We start from the raw sequence: 17,216 nt of genomic DNA, 5'->3' as shown, positions 1-17,216 counted from the left end.
TATGCACTGCTCGATGATGCACCCGGTGGCACAATGAGCATTATTGTATGCATGCTCTGGTGCTGTCCTGGGATTCCGTAGAGGAGTGAGCAGCCACGGGGGATATCCCTTGTCCCCAAGCAGCCAACCGCAATCCTGATTCGGGCCGGTGAAGACGTCGGGCACATTGGTCTGGCACAAAATGACCGAATCATGGCTGCTGCCTCCCTTGCCTGCTGCCTCCCTTGCCCGCTGCCTGTCTACATGGTGCTGACGGCGATGCCTTCTCCTGCGTGCTGCCCTGCTTCTGAGCAGGTGTACCAGGTGTCACCCTCCCAACACTCCTCCCATCCTCAGGGTGAACCCTGCCAAGCAGGTCTCTGCAGCCCACTAAAGAGTCAGACCTGAAAGTTGTACAAAAGTACAGGGTATGTGCAAATCTCTGAGCAGCACTCAGCAGGTTTAATGGAGCCAAAACAATTAATATAATTATATCAAGAGATAAATATTGCGGACCAGGGGAAATGAAATATAAATACCATTAATTAATAAAACTATATCAAAAGATAAATACTGCGTATGCGTGCTGAAAAATGAAATAATAATAAACAATAAAACTTTTTACCTATCAAAGGGCCCCAATAGTGTTGCGTTCGAGCACCGCATTGAAAACCTCACGGGGGCACTGCCGGGAAAAGTCCTACCTTTTCCTCGGTGAACTTCGCTGTGGTAGTCTCTTTCCAGCGGCCTGCAGGCTGCAGAGCTCACTGCTGGAAATCCTCATTTACTGCGGCTTCACCGTGCCGTTTTCGGCGGAAGTGAACACCGCTGAAATCCTCCCTGAGCTGAATATGGCTCCGGGAGGGAAAAGTACCTGACCGCGGCGGCCGATCGATTTTTTTTTTTTTGGTGGACCGCCCAAACTCCGCGGTTGCCGTCCCTTCGAAGACGGTGAATTTCGACCCCCAGGTATCTTCGTTTATCTGTGCCAAATACTTTGAATGACCTGCTAAATGGGCTCTCATCCAAGTACAATGCTTGCTATCATACCTGCATACCAAAGACTTCCAGCACTACATATATCTCCATGTTAGGCTGTGTGTAATGTAAATTCCCTCCAGCTTTATAGTAAGCAGCTAGCAATAACTCATTTTAACCTTGTGTGTGTATTGTGCCCAGAGACACGTGTAGTTCTGGAAGTTCTTGGTGTGTAAGCATGATAGCTACCATTATACTTGGATGGGAGCCCATCAAGCAGGTCATTCAAAGTATTTGGCAATCCAAAATCCAAAATGATGATCTGACCCAGGCAAAAAATGCATTGTTTTTTGTCACAAATGAGAAACCTACCATTGGAGATGACAGTGAATGATCGACTTTATTCAAACATTATTGTGGAAAGAGAAGAGGCTTTTTGCCCCATTCAACTTAGTACTTACAATGGAGCATGTACTTTGTTTCATCTCCAGAGGAAAATGAATCCCTATAGGTAAAGCTTCCAAGCAGAAATGTCTCCCTAATGGGTCTTGTGCAAGTTCAGGATATCAATCTAACATTGGAATTCCGATTAATCAATTTTCACCATAAGCACTCCACAGAGGAACATAGTTTATTGCAGCAGCCCTACAAATACATTATGGTGAATAAAATGCTTATTCAGTTAGTTTTCTCCCTGTAATTTTTCAGGGACTGGCAGAGGCTTTTCTAGAACACCTTTGGAAGATGATGCAGAATCCTAATAATCCTGCAGTAATAAGACAAGCAGCTGCGGGTTACATTGGAAGTTTTTTGGCCAGAGCAACCTATATTCCTGTGATGTAAGTAATCAGCAGGTCCCATAGTTTTGTATTATAATTTGGTTCTATTTGTTTAATCTTGCATGTCGATTCTGGCTTTTAGATGATGAGCACTGTTGTTGGACGACTGCAGAGATTTTAAGTCATATTTTGACTGCCCTAAAGTCACTAACATAGGAATCCTTTTATAAATGAATACCACATGGTAAAGCACTACTTGTTATCCTATGTATTATTATGATTAGGATAGTGAGACACCAGTGTAAAATATATTGCTGGGGTGACTTATTCCTGTAAAGGTGCACAGTCTCCACACGCACTGTATTATACATCTTGACTGCACAATTTGGCACCTTAGTGTCAGTAGTAGTTTAGGCTGATTTTTTAAAAGGCAACCGCCTAGCTTCTGCGAGGCTCTGTACTCGAGGAGAGGGAACTTCATTGTCTTCTCTCTAAACCGAGAGAAGCTGGAGGAGCGCACACGTGGCTGTGCCAGGATATCAGGCTTCCCCATGGTGCAGGGCGCTATTAACTGCACGCACGTGGCTTTGCAGGCGCCACATCTCAATGGTGAGAAGTTCCATAACCGCAAAGGGTACCACTCACTTAATGTGCAGTTGGTGAGCGACCACGCCCAGCACATCATGATGGTGAATGCCCGGTGTCCTGGCAGGAGTCATGAGGCCCTCATCCTGCACCAGTCCACTGTGCCAGCAATCTTCACTTCAAACCTGAGGGTGGCTGCTAGGCGACAAGGGCTATCCACTCTACACCTGGCTGATGACTCCCCTCCGCAATCCCATGACTCGTGGGCAGCACTCTTAATGACAGCTGTGGTTCTGTGAGGAATGCCATTGAGCAGACCATTAGGGTGCTCAAGCAACGGTTTTGCTGCTGTGTCCGCTTGTAAGGAACCCTCCAGTAATCACCGGAGCAGGTGTCTGCTGCATCCTCCATAAATTGGCCATCATGAGGGCACAGCCCTTGACAGCACGGATTCCACGACCACCTCAGGAGGACGAGGAGGAAGGGAGGAGGCAGTCCATGTTCCGGATGGGCTGTCCGTGAGCGCAACATCTGACACTGCTTCCCCTGAATGATAGCCGGTTGCTCAACACTTCTCTTCCCCCCCCCCCACCCCTCTTACCCTCCCTCTGTCACAGAACATCACCGCGTTCTCTGGGCCACAATGCTGAGATGAAATGAAAGCCACCACAAAGCAAACATTCCAAATCTAATTTATAAATTATTCAATCAAATACTACACAACAAAGTCAACTAATCACCCTCGTGCATTCCCTTAGTGCCTGACTTCTGCATGCCTTTGCCTGTCAGTGCTTCTACAAAGTGGTCCACCAGTGGTTGCAGCATGGCTGATGTAATGCTGCTGACTTTCAGTGGGGGTGATTGCTGATGGCCTTGCAGGACAACCTCGAGCAACCCTGGGCCTAGAAGGCCCGGCTATTGACTGTGCCACCTCGGCATGGGCAACAGCAATCTTGGTTTTCTGGCTGACAGGCAACAGCAAGGGCACTGGCAGAGTGGCAGTGATGGAAGTACGAATGATGTCAGCCTGAGAGAGGACAGCAAGTTTGTGAAGTTTGTGTCCCACGGAGCCACTGGCACTCATCCGGGGCGGTGCCTCAGCAGTCCCGAGTAATCTGTGGGAGGATAGATTGCTGGAAAGTTGTGACATCCTGCAAGCCCCTTTCCATGCTGGTAAACGCAGCCACGATGGCAGCAAGCTGGGCTTGGATGAGAGCAACCTGAGTTTCTACTGCAGCACTCAGACGTTGGGCGGCTTCCACTTGTGCTGCAATGGAAGCTGAGACATCGCCCATCAGACCCTACATCATCATTGGGTCCACAAATGTCCTGGAAACCATGGGCTCCAAGCTCTGCGTAAAGCCCTGTACAAGGTTGGAGCCAGACTCCTTTACAGTGACAATGATGGCAGGCCTGCCAAGAAACCAAGCATTTCTATGTGTATGCCCATCACCCTTCTGAAGGCCGACCCATCTGAATCCTCTGCAGAAGAACTCCTGTGCAACCTCGCCCTCTGGGAGCTGGCAACTGCACATCCCTTTCCCCCTGCCCTGGTGCAGGCCACTCATGCTCGGTGAATCGCCATGTGCTACCCTCTAAAGTAGGCTCTGCCAGTTTCTGAGCTGGTGCCTGCGAGTGTCAGATTGAGTGACCGTGTCTCCTCTTCTCCATCACTCTCTCTTTCTTCCTGCACTGGCTGGGAAATTTGAAGTTCTTGGGTATCTGAAAGGAGAAAGCCACAAGGGTTGTAGTGAGGGGAGGGGGAAGCAAGATGTGCACGCTTACATCAGCAGCTTGTAAGTGAGAAGAGATTGTGGGATGAGGGGGAAGTGGGTTCTGAGAAGCAGGATTAGGTGTGAGCATACCGTCATCATCAATGGTTTCAGCTTCCCTCCAATGATGTCTAATACAGTCTCCTCCAGCTGGGTCAGGACATGCAACTGTGCCTGTTCCTCGCTGATTAGCTGCTGCTGTCTCCGGTTATGCACCACCTAGGCTTACAAGAGAAAGGGAAGTGCGTCAGTGAGTGTGGTACAATGTGTTTGGGTGATGTGCCTGTCATGCGTGAATAGCTGGCAGTGTGTGCAAGGTGTGAGATGTGAGTATGGGTCTTGCAGCAGTGGTGTGAGGGTGAGGTGAAGCTATAATTGTGAGTTATGTGCCATGATTGATAGAGATTACTGGTAAGTAAGTGATGGGGGCGGTGCATTGAGCAGTGTGTGAGGCTAATGGTGCAGTTGGTGGGATATGGCATTTGAAGGTGCATTCACTGACCTTGACCACTCGTGTGAAGTCATTGAACTACTTGCAGCACTGGATCCAATTCCTCAGGGAGAAGGCCTTCAGGGTAGAGGACCTGTCTTATCTGTTCGACCCCCTTGCACTAAGGCCTCCAATGGTGCATCTGAGAACCTTGGTGTCCTTTCCCTGCCCTGTTGAGCCTTAACTGCCTGACCGTTGCCATGACAAAATTACAGTGAGGTGTTGAATTCAGAATGCACCTCCCCTTTAAGAAGCGCTGACTGTATTTAAAACTAGAGGCTAGCTTTAAATAGAGCTCACCTCTGACGAACTTGGGCCCCCCACTGAGCGTTCAGCCACTCAGCGGCATTCTCAGTGCTGGACTGCACACATCAATCTTGTTAATTAGAAGGCAGCACTACTTTCATTGGGTGTGGACAGATTGCGCATCGTGATTCCTGCACCTGTTTTCAGGCCTACACCAATTGTTAGCCCCTTGTATGTACTTTGCATTTGCGGTGATCAGGTTTTTCCCCTTCCTTCCTCAAGTTCCTCATGGGATGTGTAACGATCCTATTGCATTCTGACCCCAATGCAGTTCTGTAGCAGTGCCCAACCATATGGATGTCTTGGATTAAGTGGCGAGAATGAATATGAATCAGAGAATAAGGAAGATTAATATCTAAACTAGAAAGTGACAGAATTGATAACTGTACATTTGAATTAAATGGAGTGAATGCCCAAGAATTGGCTTCTTAGAATCTGTTATGCACAAATAATAAACTCATTCACTGAGTAAGATTTCATTCTCTTGACTAGCACTGTGAAGGCTTGTTTGGATCTGCTGATTCCCTGGTTACACCACTACATTGACAGCCAGGATGCCGGAACAAAAGCTTACTGTGATGTGGCTCTCCACGGGCCATTCTACTCTGCTTGCCAAGCTGTGTTTTACATCTTCATATTCCGTTACAAGCAATTACTGGATGGAAATCTGAGGAAAGGTGATTGACTAAGTTTTATATTAAATTTGGTACCTTTTTAAAAGTGGAATTTTAAAATACATTTTTCAAAACTCCACAAAATGGAAAATAAGGCTTGATGTTTAGTATAATGCAGGATGTTGCAACATCGCTGAGCACTGTGCACCACAGTGGTATTCTGCAAATTTGACCTTGCATGTTCCCGGATGATTACTTTCACAGCAACAGACTGAGATTAACTGATGTTACTTTGTGAAAGTCAGGCATTCTGCTTCCCCTTTTTGCCACACCACACAACAGTTAGGGAAGGAATAATCAGAATTTGCTGCTGCTCTTTTAGCAGGTGGCTATAGAGTCGAACTAGTGGAAACCTGGTGAGGATCTACAGCCCGTTGTCTTGCCTTGGAATGGCCGTGGTATAGGGGATATACAAGAGAAGAAATGAGGATTAATAATGAAAATATAAAATACATCATAAACGAACTAGGTGGTCTGATAAGTCTGTTGATGCTCTCAAATGCTCTGCTATAGATGACTAGCATACTGGATTGAATGCAGCAGAGGAAAGGCAGGGAAATCAGAGAGTTAGTCTATACATGCTTTTCTTGCATACCTCTCAGTGGACGGCTGTAGTGTGACATTGGTAGAGGCCGAAGAATTACAATAATAAAAACATATAGGTGCCGAACTTGGTGGACTTACTGCCTGCTGCTGCCCACTGCCGCCGAGTTTTCTGGGCGGTCTCCCTTCCGAGCGAGTTTGGTGGAGGCCTCCCGCCGGCGGGGAGGGAAGACCGCTGGGGACCGTCTGCTGGTGTGCAACGCACGTAAGTGTCCCCCCGCCCGCCGAGTTGCCAGTTTGGTCCGGGCGGGAGTCTGCTGCAGCAGGGGAAAGGACCACCGCGTGGAGGCAGGTCTAACCTCAACAGTAAGTATGAAGACCTGCAAATAAAGGTTAGTAAACTTCTTTATTTTGCTTTCCAGCGATTCGGGTGGATGGGGTCCCCTGAAGGTTTTCCTGTGTTTTTTAAAATTTGTATCTGCTCCCCCCTCCCTGGGCCTGACTCAATCCTTGGCGGCACTTTGCCGAGGATTGCATTTGCCGCCGAGATTGGGATCTGCCGCCCAGATACATGGCATAAGTCCTTTTTTGCCGCTGGGCGGTCTTTCCAGGACTTTTTCATGAAAGTTCCGCCCAAAGTACCGTCTGGTATCTCCGCGGTCCTTTGGGCGGAACTTAGCTTCCACCAAATTCGAAGCCATAGAATTTTAAAAGTATGATACTTAGACATTTTCTTATTACTCTAGTTTCTGTTGAAGGCTTTTTAAATTGGTGCAATGTACAGTGAATTTTAAAATAGTTTCAAAAACATGAAGTAGAATTTCCTTTGCATTTAGTTTTATTATTTGCCTTGTAAACAGGTTTGACATACTTGCAAAGTCTAAATTTTGAACGTATGGTAATGTGCCAGCTGAACCCTCTAAAAGTCTGTTTACCTTCCGTTGTCAACTTGTTTGCAGCTATTACTAGGTGAGTATTATTGGATGTTGGTAGTACATATGTTTGGGCCCAAGTACAAAGATTGTTTGGCATTGCACTCCATATTTGAATGATTTGAAACTTGAAGTGTGTTAAAGTATTTATAGATATGGATCCTTGATGCTATATTCCAGCAGGGTTCTAAAAATAGTGTCAGAAGCCTTGAAACATCTTTTAATGTAACACTTTGAATTATTAAACTCTGAACCAATTTCTAGATTAGATTTGTTTATCACTAATTAACTTTGCAATGTGTATATTGGGAACACTTTAAAGATAATTATAATTTCAGTGTTGTACATTTAAAGATCTACACGCAGGACGGAATGTCATCGGGTCTGCACCACTGGCAGGGTCACGCACTGTCGCGGCATTATTAGAATATTGTGAGTGCATTGCCCATAATTTTCCTTCTATTACTGTCAGTGGTTGGAAAATTTAAGGCAATGCCGCCACAATTTTCCAATAAGCTTCCCATTTTATGTGAAGCCCTGCTGGTGTTACGGAGCCTCAAAGTTCTGGCCATAGTTTCTACTGATGCGCATGTAGAATGCCAAGACTGTTCCTATAGTAACAACGATACTATTGTTAAAGTGAAACCAGGTTGCAGAAATTGATCCAGCTTTTAATTATATCTAGCTGTAATTGATGAATGAGATTTAATTGTGACTTGGTCTTTACTATAGATAACATAAACCAGAGATGACATTTAATAAAATCATGAATTTATAGGTGTATCTTATCTTTATTATTAAACAATAATTCTTAATGCATTATTGAATACTGTTGTAAAATGTAAAGCATTACTATTACTATTTGATGAAGATTTCTTGAGGAACTTGATAATTACAGAAGCATGCTTTAGTAATATAAAATATCTCAAGGCAGTAGTTTGACTTTTATAATCTGATCAACACCAAATAACAACAAAGGTACATAAAGGTAGATAAACATGGGCATACTTAAAGAGATCATAATCTAACTATAGTAATAAAGTATTTTTTTTCTTTTTACAGGAAGTATCAATTAGTTTTCTGCTATACAATTATTGAACGAAACAATCGACAGCTCATACCAGTTGTTAGGAGCAGCACTGGAGGTGACTTGGTGCAGATTTGCACTAATCCGCTTGATTGCTTCTTTCCCTTTGATCCTTATATTCTTAAAAGGTTAGTGTATGGTAGTGTTTAATATTAAATCCAATTGGGAAATAAAAAAAGTAATTTCTTTACTCTGAGTGATTAGAATGTGGAACTTGCGACCATAGGAAATGGTTGAGGCAACTATCGCGGATGCTTTCAAAAGGATACTAGACAAATACAGAGAGTAAAGGGAATAAAATGTTATGCTGAAAGGCTGAGATGAAGTAGATTGAATGGGAGAAGACTTGTGTGGAGTATAAACACCAACACAGACTAGTTGGACCGAATGGCCTGTTTCTGTGTTGTATATTCTAGATAAAGAACAGCTAGCTTGTTCTGTTGTAATATTTTTCTTTTTGAATCTGTAATCTATTAGATTTCACTTTTAATACATCTATGTTTTCAATAAAATTTTTTATATCTAGATCTTGGAGTGCAACAAGTCTGCTACAGTCCTTTTAACTCTGATAGCTATTCTCAGCATTATTTTGTAACGCATTAATATAATATTGGCAGTATATCCACTGCTGAAATGAGTACACTGTTAACCTGTTGAGTGTGTTATACTCGAGTACTGAATGATTCATTTAGATATTATTTGAGCACAGGCCCTTGTGGCTAAAGGGATCAAGGGGTATGGAGAGAAAGCAGGAAAGGGGTACTGAGGGAATGATCAGCCATGATCTTATTGAATGGTGGTGCAGGCTCGAAGGGCCGAATGGCCTACTCCTGCACCTATTTTCTATGTTTCTATGTAGATCATAATTTGTTTTTCTGACAGATCTAAGAAGATGTTTGATGGTGTTTATCGGGTCTGGGAGGATTTGAGCCTTCAGGACATTCAGGTTCCACAGAAAATCATGAAACTGGTGGGCACTGCATATTATTCTAACAGTATATTTTTTATCATAATGTAGCAAATGGAGAAATGGGTTGGTGAAATACGCCCTTTTTCTATAGATAAATAGCAATCCGCTGTTATTTTTGTGTGGGGAAATTCTCTCTTTTTTTGTCTTATAATACTCCTGTGAAGCGCCTTGGAATGTTTCACTACATTAAAGGCACTATATAAATACAAGTTGTGTACAAAGGAAGGCTGACCTGCATAACCAGCGTGCAATACTTGTGAAGCAGGTTAACAGCCATTTGAATAGTGAGTGAAAGGACTGCTATTCCAGCTGGTTACTAAGCAAAACTTGCAGCCAGAGCTCTATTCATAGATGTAATCTCCAATCTGTAGCACCAGAAAATACAATCAGCAGAGAGTAAAACACCAGAATGAATAACCTGTCCAGTCAGACTTTCAATATTAACTATTGCAAGTACTGGATGATAAGTTATTGCAGTAAAAACTCAATAACGATCCCATTTATAAAATTCTGAATGGTCATGATCTAGTTAGCAAATCCCCTGCTCTTCCTTTCGTCCCATATACACCCAAGTACAAATAAAGTTTTGATCACCTAGTTACTGTATATTCAATAACATACTCCAATAATGCACTTCAAAGGCTAAATGAAAGAACAAATTTGTAAAGTATAGTAGGAACTAGTCATGATCACCAGGAGTGAGAAACTAGGAAAATGATTTTCCATACCCACCATCTCCTCCATTTAGGGGTTCCTTTGAACACCCCTCACCCCCATAGGGCCTGTTCAAGAAACATCCATTCCTGTGTCAGTGTATTGCTGAGGGTTCTTGTGCTTAAATGTCTGCACTAGTGACTGCTAATGAGATGGAGTATTTTAAAGAGATATGTCACGACAGCTTAAGTTTCTGAGGAAAACCCAATGTTAAGTTTCAGTAGGCAAGCACTATAGTGGTTAGCACTTTTTAAAGAACATTTTGGTAATGCTAAAGACACCTTTCATTACACCTAGAGCTGCCTTTAGCGCGAAGGTCGGGTTACTAACTTATCAGCTACCATCAATGCCACTCAGATCACAATGAGTCAACAATTCGTTCTTGAGGTGAAACACTTTGCTATTCCAAAATTCTCTTCACCTGATGACTGACTAGGCTCCTGACTATTACAACAGGCAGATCTGAGCAAAAGAAACATTGGACTTGAACTCAGTTGAGTTTGGTTGTTAAGCCACTGCTGTAACTGCTAGGAAACTGGGTAGTATTGATTTGACTTTAAAATACTTAATGTTTCTTCTAACATCAATTTTTAGGACACAGCCGAAGATGAAGAGGATGATTTCTTAAAAGGAGAGTCACTGCAAAATGAGCCTGTTGAGATCACGCCAAACTCTTTTGAGTCCCACATGCCAAGTCCTAGCAGTGTTGGCTCTCCACCTGTTACGTTTCCACTTCATCACTTTTGAACTTAATTGTAAATCAGATAAATGTACAAATTTTCAGATGTAGTTTCAAAAAAAAAGTTGCTTTCCATTCGTATGCTAAAATGAAGAAAGTCCTATGTCAGACTGTTCAGGAACATTGTGAACTGATGTTGGCTTTTGTCTGGACTCTTTTTCTTCCGACTCGCTGAGCTCCTTTGTCTAATTGATTCAGCTGTTGTGTAAATATTTTTGTAAATTTGTGTACATAGTAAATTGTAAATCTTATCATTTGCTATGCTTTTGTTTAAACAATTTGTCATTAATTGCTTCCTAAATTATCTTTGGTTTGGTTCAAAACTCGTTTGATCCCCTGGATGGGGGATCAAATTTATTTTCTTACTAGGCCAAGACAGGGACACATACAAAACCAGTGGTCATGGTTTCCAAATCGGTGATACCGAAATTATAATCCCAAGAACTGATTTTTCTTATGAATGTCTGGATTATTAAAGTAATGTTTCAAATTCCTTCACTACTTGTTTTTGTGGGAAGGGTGTATATTTTTACATTTGATGCAGGCGACTGATGCTAATCTCCCGTTTGTTCCCTTTCTGTTTTCTGTTGTTATTGCACTTACTGGCTTTGGCTACTTTTCTTTTTAAAATAAGCAGTTCAATGAAAGTCAGAATTTTCATTACAGGTAAAAAGCAAAACTTTGAATGCTGAAAATCTGTGATGAGAACAAAATGCTTAAAATGAACAGCTTGATCCATATTTGAAAAAGACTGGTTAACTTCTGCGATGAAACGTTTGTCAGAACCTAATTTTCAGATGCTGTTCATTTCCAGAATGTTCTATTTTACCTCTGAATCTTTGTCACTGGTACTGAGGAATGTTTTTCTTTTGTAATCCTGGCCTAAATATAGTAGATACTGAAACTGAAAGTAGAGGAACATTTGGTGCCTGGTTTAAAATTTTGTGATTTTTATTTACTTGGCTTCATATTACAGCCATGTTAATTACTTCTACCAAAAAGTTATCAATGTATGGCAGGCCATTTGTTGTGCAGTTTGGTGCCTGGTAAAGTAGAGTGGGAAAGATGGGTTACATTTTAGATTAGAGACCCTAGAGCAGTATTGGAACTACTCGGTAGCTTGCATGTCTTTACAACCATATTCTAGAGTGCTTGTTACAAAGTGTTAATGAAATATGTATGTGTTTTTTTAACCAAAACCTGTACAAGCATTTTTGGCTTTACAGTTTGAACCATGGTTCAAGAGATCGTGTCCTGTAGTCATTTAATGCTGTACAAGTACAGATTTGGTGAAAATTCTTCAGTTTTCAATGGCTTAATTTAACTTCTAGACCGTCTGATAAAGTTTTTGCATTGTACTAAATACAGATGTCTATTTGATAGTTTAATCATGACCTCTGCAATATACATTATCCTGTGTCTTGGATACTTTTGCTCAAATGTTTGTCTCCATTTTGTTTTGGGGTTGAATGCACTTGTGGTATTGTATCCAATTTAACCAGCCACCTGTTGTTATTTTATATATAATCTTTACTTATAAGTTTCATGTTCTGAAAGGTACAGGTAGAGTAATTATTTAAAGCTGTACTGTTTGATGAATTTAGCATGCTTTGGAAATTGTAATTAAGTAATTGATACAAGGAGATGATAATGAATATATTTACTTTTATTTATACTTTCATACCAGTTCAGCACTTGTACAAGTTGAAGACTGTGCGTGTTTTAAAGAGTAATTAAATTTAAGGACATTTAGTGTAAGCTTATATTTTATTAAAGTTTAGTCAAGTCCTGAGATTGCTGTAGTGAAAGAATGTACAAGTTGCAAGTTCTTAGCTGTCTGCTGAAAAAGCCTGATTTCTGTTTCTATTACAGATTTCTGGCATCTGCAGTATTTTGCTTTTGTATTGGTGTTTAATTCACTACCACTTTTTTTCGAGAAATTCTGCTCTTCTTTCCGACTGGATTTCCGTTTTTCTCTTTTACTTTGTCCATCTTCATTGCTTTCTGTTCCCCTTGTGTTTGATCAGATATCTGCCAAAATTCACTTTCACAGCCACATCTCTTTCCTCAGCAACTACCTCTGACTCCCAACATGTTCCACGTGGATTTCAACTGAAATTCCACCCTTCCTGTTTTGGATCCACCCAGGATTACAGATATCACCAAGATTTTCAAACCACTGCTCTCGCTGAATCCTGAAATCCATGCTCAATGCTATGCGCTGACACATGCACACTCTCAACCTCTCCTGCAGCACCGACTCTATCTCAAAGCTGTCGTGGTCCGTAGTTTCATTTCATCCTTCGCTTCATCCGGCGCTTTAACATAACTTTTATTTTCCCTTTCAGGCGTCCAGGATCGTTAACAACTCTTGGACACCAATGCCTTCCGGTACCACCTTCCCCATCACTTCCCTCTGATCCCATTCCTTTTTCCAATCTCTCACACTTGCGATGTTTTGACTGTCCCCTCTGACCTTCCCCTCTCTGACCCTAAACGATCAGTTCTCAGCAAAGGCCTGAGCTTCATCCCCTTACGAGTTCGGCGTGATGCTGAGCTCTTTTTCCGTCGCCATCATCTCCATGCCCACCACTTTGGCCAGGAATCTTCCCCCTGCACTGCAGGCCCTTTCCCCCGTTTTCAGAATTCTCGTTCTAATTGGACCCCTCCCTCTGGCCTCTTTAGATCTTTTCATTGCGAATTGCCAACGTGACATTGGCTGTCTCAATTTCTCTGCTCTCCTCACTCACTCCAATTTACCTCGCTCTGAACTTGCAGCACTCCATTCTCTAAAATCCAACCCCAACATTGTCATTAAATCTGCTGACAAGGATGGCGCTGTTGTTTATAGAACCGAACTCTACCTTGCGGAGACTGAACACCAACTCTCTGACACCTCCTTGGACCATGGCCCAATTACGGAACATCAAGCCATCGTTTCCAAGACTGTCACTGACCTCATCTCCTCTGGAGATCTTCCTTCCACGGCCGGCAACCTCGTAGTCCCACAATCACGCACAGCCCACTTCTACGTCCTTCCCAAGATCCACAAACAGAACTGCCCTGGTAGACCCTTCGTTTCAGCCTGTTCTTGTCTCACAGAACTGATTTTTTTACTATCTCGACTATTTTTTCCTTTGTTCAGTTTCTTCCCACCTACATCCGCAACTCTTCCGACGCCCTCCACCACTATCAGTTTCCACTTTCCTGGCCCCAACCGTCTCTTTTTCACTATGGACGTACAATCCCTCAACACCTCCATCCCCCACCAGGACGGCTTGAGGGCGCTCCGCTTCTTCCTTGAACGTAGGTTCAACCAGTCCCCATCCATCACCACCCTCCTCGGCCTGGCTGAGCTTGTTCTCTTTTTAACTCCACTCTCGTCCTCCAAATTAAAGGTGTTGCTATGGGAACCTGCATGAGTCCTAGTTATGCCTGCCTTTTCATGGGATATGTGGAAATTCTTTGTTCCAGTCCTACTTGGGTCCCCTCCCTCTTTTTCCGGTATATTAATGACTATGGGGGCCTGTTCGTGCTCTTGTCTTTAATTAGAATATTTCATTCACTTTGCTTCTAATTTCCATCCTTCTCTCACCTTCACATGGTCCATCTCCAACTCCTCCCTGCCCTTCCTCGACTTCCCTGTCAACATTTCTGGAGATAGGCCAATGACAAACATTCACTAAGCCCACTGGCACCCACAGTTGGACTACAATTCCTCCCACCCCGCTTCCTATAAAGACTTCCATTCTCCCAGTTTTTTCATCTTTGTCGCATCTGTTCTAACGATGCCACCTTCCATACGAGTGCTTCCGATATGTCTTCCTTTTTCCTCAACCGAGAACTTCTCTCTACTGTAGTTAACATGGCTCATGACTTTGTCCGTTCCATTTCCTGCACTTCTACTCTCACCCCTTCCCCTTCCTCCCAGAACCACGATAGGGTTTCCCTTGTCCTCATCTTTCACCCCATCAGCCTCCACCTCCAGCTTGATCCCACCATGAAACACATCTTCCCCTTCCCTTTCAGCATTCTGAAGGGACCATTCCTTCCAAGACACCCTGGTCCACTCCTCAATCACCCCCAACAGCCCCTCCCCTTCCCACAGCACCTTCCTGTGTAAACGCAGGAGATGCAAAACCTGCCTTTTTACCTCCTCCCTTCCCACTGTTCAGCATCCCAAACACTCCTTCCAGGTGAAACAGAAGTTGCAATTTAGTATCCTGTATTTGCTGCTCACGATGTGGTCTCTTCGACATTAGGGAGACTAAATGCAGATTGGGTGATCACATTGTAGAACACCTCCGTTTAGTCCTCAAGTGTGACCCGAGCTTCTGGTCGACTGTAACTTTAATTCTCTGCTCCACTCCCACTCAGGTGAATGATCAGCCATGATCTTATTGAATGGTGGTGCAGGCTCGAAGGGCCTACTCCTGCACCTATTTTCTATGTTATAGTCCTTGGCCTTTTACATTTCCAATGAAACTCAATGTAAGCTTGAGGAACAGCACCTCATATATTGATTTGGCTCTTTACAGCCTTTTGGACTCAACATCGAGTTCAACAATTTCAGACCATAACCTCGGGCCCTATTTTTTTCACATGATGGTTGTTGATGTATCTGCCATTCCCATTTACACCTCTTCTTAACTCATCTTTTGTTTCTTCACATCTCCTTTTGCTTTGAACTATCATCCATTTTGAAATGTAATCTCTCCTGCTTTCCACCCCATCACAGGCCTTCCCTTTTGTTCTTTCCTCCCTCCCCCTCTTCCCTGCTTCTGCACCTGCTTAAAATCTGTTATATCTCAACTTTTTCCAGTTCTGACGAAAGGTCATCAACCTGAAACGTTAACTCTCTCTTTCCACAGATGCTGCCTGACCTGAGTCTGTCCAGCATTTTCTGTTTCTATTTCAGATTTCCAACATCTGCAGTATTTTGCTTTTGTATTGGTGTTTTCATGTTGGAATAATTTGATCGAAAATTACCTTCTATATTTAGAGGTGTGTAGTGAAGTTTAAAATGGCCCAGAAAATGTCCTATTTCAACCAATTCAATAAAAAAAAAAATTGCTCCAGGTTATGCTTAAAGTGAATATATGAAGACAGGGAACAAGAATAGGTGAAGAGCAGCTGAGTTCACTTGAGCCTATTGTGCAGAAGTTATACCACTACAGTACACATCATTACCTTCCCCAAACTTGGGCTAATTTAGGGAAAAAAACGAGAAATTCCTCTCCGATCCCCGAGGCCTCAAGCATGTTCCAGGTGAGTGGGAAACACATCCTCCAATACCCCCACCTACCTTCCAGGTGCAATTTAGTGCAGTACTGAAAAGAATTACAATTAACACACATATAAGGCCTCAAGGACGTGATGCAGCATCCAATGTGCAAGTGATCACTATTAAACTAAGGTGATTACATTCATAATATTTAAAAGACGCCGAAATTAACAAAATCTGAATCCCTAAGTGTTACATCACAGCATTATAACAGTAACATTTAGTTCCAAGGCTACAGAATGTACTTGTGAGAACTTGATGTTCAACAGCATTGGTAAGCTTTGAGATTATTACAAAGTTATGACATCTTTTACTCGGTAACAGTTCAGTCTCCAGGTGAAGTGCTGACTTCCGATTTCTGGAGACTGTCACGTAGTCTTTTTGTCTTTTCAGTGCAATCTTAAAGAATGAATTTGCATTTATATGAAGCCTTTCATATCCTCAGGACATATTAAAGCATTTCATGGTCAATTCATTATGAATGTATTTACTAGTTTTGAAGTAGCTTTTTTCCCATTGATAATGTAGGAATTATTATAAATGGAATTAAGCCCATAATAATAGGCATTCCCTGTGATTAAAAGCAAAATGTTGAATGTTAGTTTTACAGTCAAAAATGAATATTATTGCATCTCTAGGCTTACTTGAAGCTTATTAATTTATACTAATGAATTCTAGTTCTACAGTAGAACTACACTGCAAGTTTTATTGCTGGGCTTGGTCTCCCAAATATGACGTACTCATTCAAATGTCCAAATGTAGCACTTAATACAAATGTTTTCTGGATGAATTGAGGGGGGATCTTTCCACTTTTGACAAGTCATTTGGTATAGCTATATATTTTATTCTGGTCTCTGTTTTCAATTTATTTAGACAATGTAGATTTTTGGCGAGGAATTTATTTTCTGAATTGGAGGGGAAATTATGGTCTGGGTGCAATGCTGAATAAGATGCATCCAAAAGTCACCTTTCCTACCATCTTTTGATTAAATATCAATTATAAAGTTAGTGTTTAAAATAATTGTCAATATATAAAAATTAATGTCTTGTGTTTCATAATTGCATGAATATTAAATAAAAATAACATGCTGGACACACTCAACAGATCAGGCAGCATCGTGGAGAGAGAAACGGTTTCACGTCGATGGCCTTTCATCAGAACTCATGAATATTATGCTTGTAATGTATATGACTTCAAACTGATGTATGTGACCTCAAACTCATCAAAATACTGCCTGTGTTACTGTACTATTTACAATTTGAAGATAAAATTGAATCCAAGATTAGTGTATTTCTTACAGTATGAGTTATTTAAGCTTTATTTTACAAAATGACCTTAAAACAGTCTGAAGGGTACTTTTAACTAGACCCACGCTATTAAATG

General features: G+C 42.2%; 1 protein-coding gene across 2 annotated transcripts in view; it reads left to right on the top strand.

Annotated features, from left to right (window-relative positions):
• Positions 1 to 17,109, top strand: part of rrn3 (RRN3 homolog, RNA polymerase I transcription factor) — a 60,505-nt gene extending 43,396 nt beyond the window's left edge. For both annotated transcript variants that reach the window (XM_070900955.1, XM_070900954.1), the window contains 6 exons: positions 1,666 to 1,796; positions 5,382 to 5,566; positions 6,967 to 7,075; positions 8,101 to 8,253; positions 9,008 to 9,095; positions 10,404 to 17,109. In XM_070900955.1, the coding sequence (XP_070757056.1) occupies positions 1,666 to 1,796; positions 5,382 to 5,566; positions 6,967 to 7,075; positions 8,101 to 8,253; positions 9,008 to 9,095; positions 10,404 to 10,556 (819 nt within the window). In that variant the 3' untranslated portion in view covers positions 10,557 to 17,109. The remainder of the gene's footprint in view (positions 1 to 1,665; positions 1,797 to 5,381; positions 5,567 to 6,966; positions 7,076 to 8,100; positions 8,254 to 9,007; positions 9,096 to 10,403) is intronic.
• Positions 17,110 to 17,216: the final 107 nt, after the last annotated feature.

The sequence above is a fragment of the Pristiophorus japonicus genome, chromosome 15, assembly GCF_044704955.1.
Source record: "Pristiophorus japonicus isolate sPriJap1 chromosome 15, sPriJap1.hap1, whole genome shotgun sequence".
NCBI lineage: Eukaryota > Metazoa > Chordata > Chondrichthyes > Pristiophoridae > Pristiophorus > Pristiophorus japonicus.
This window is presented reverse-complemented; position numbering and strand designations above follow the sequence as displayed.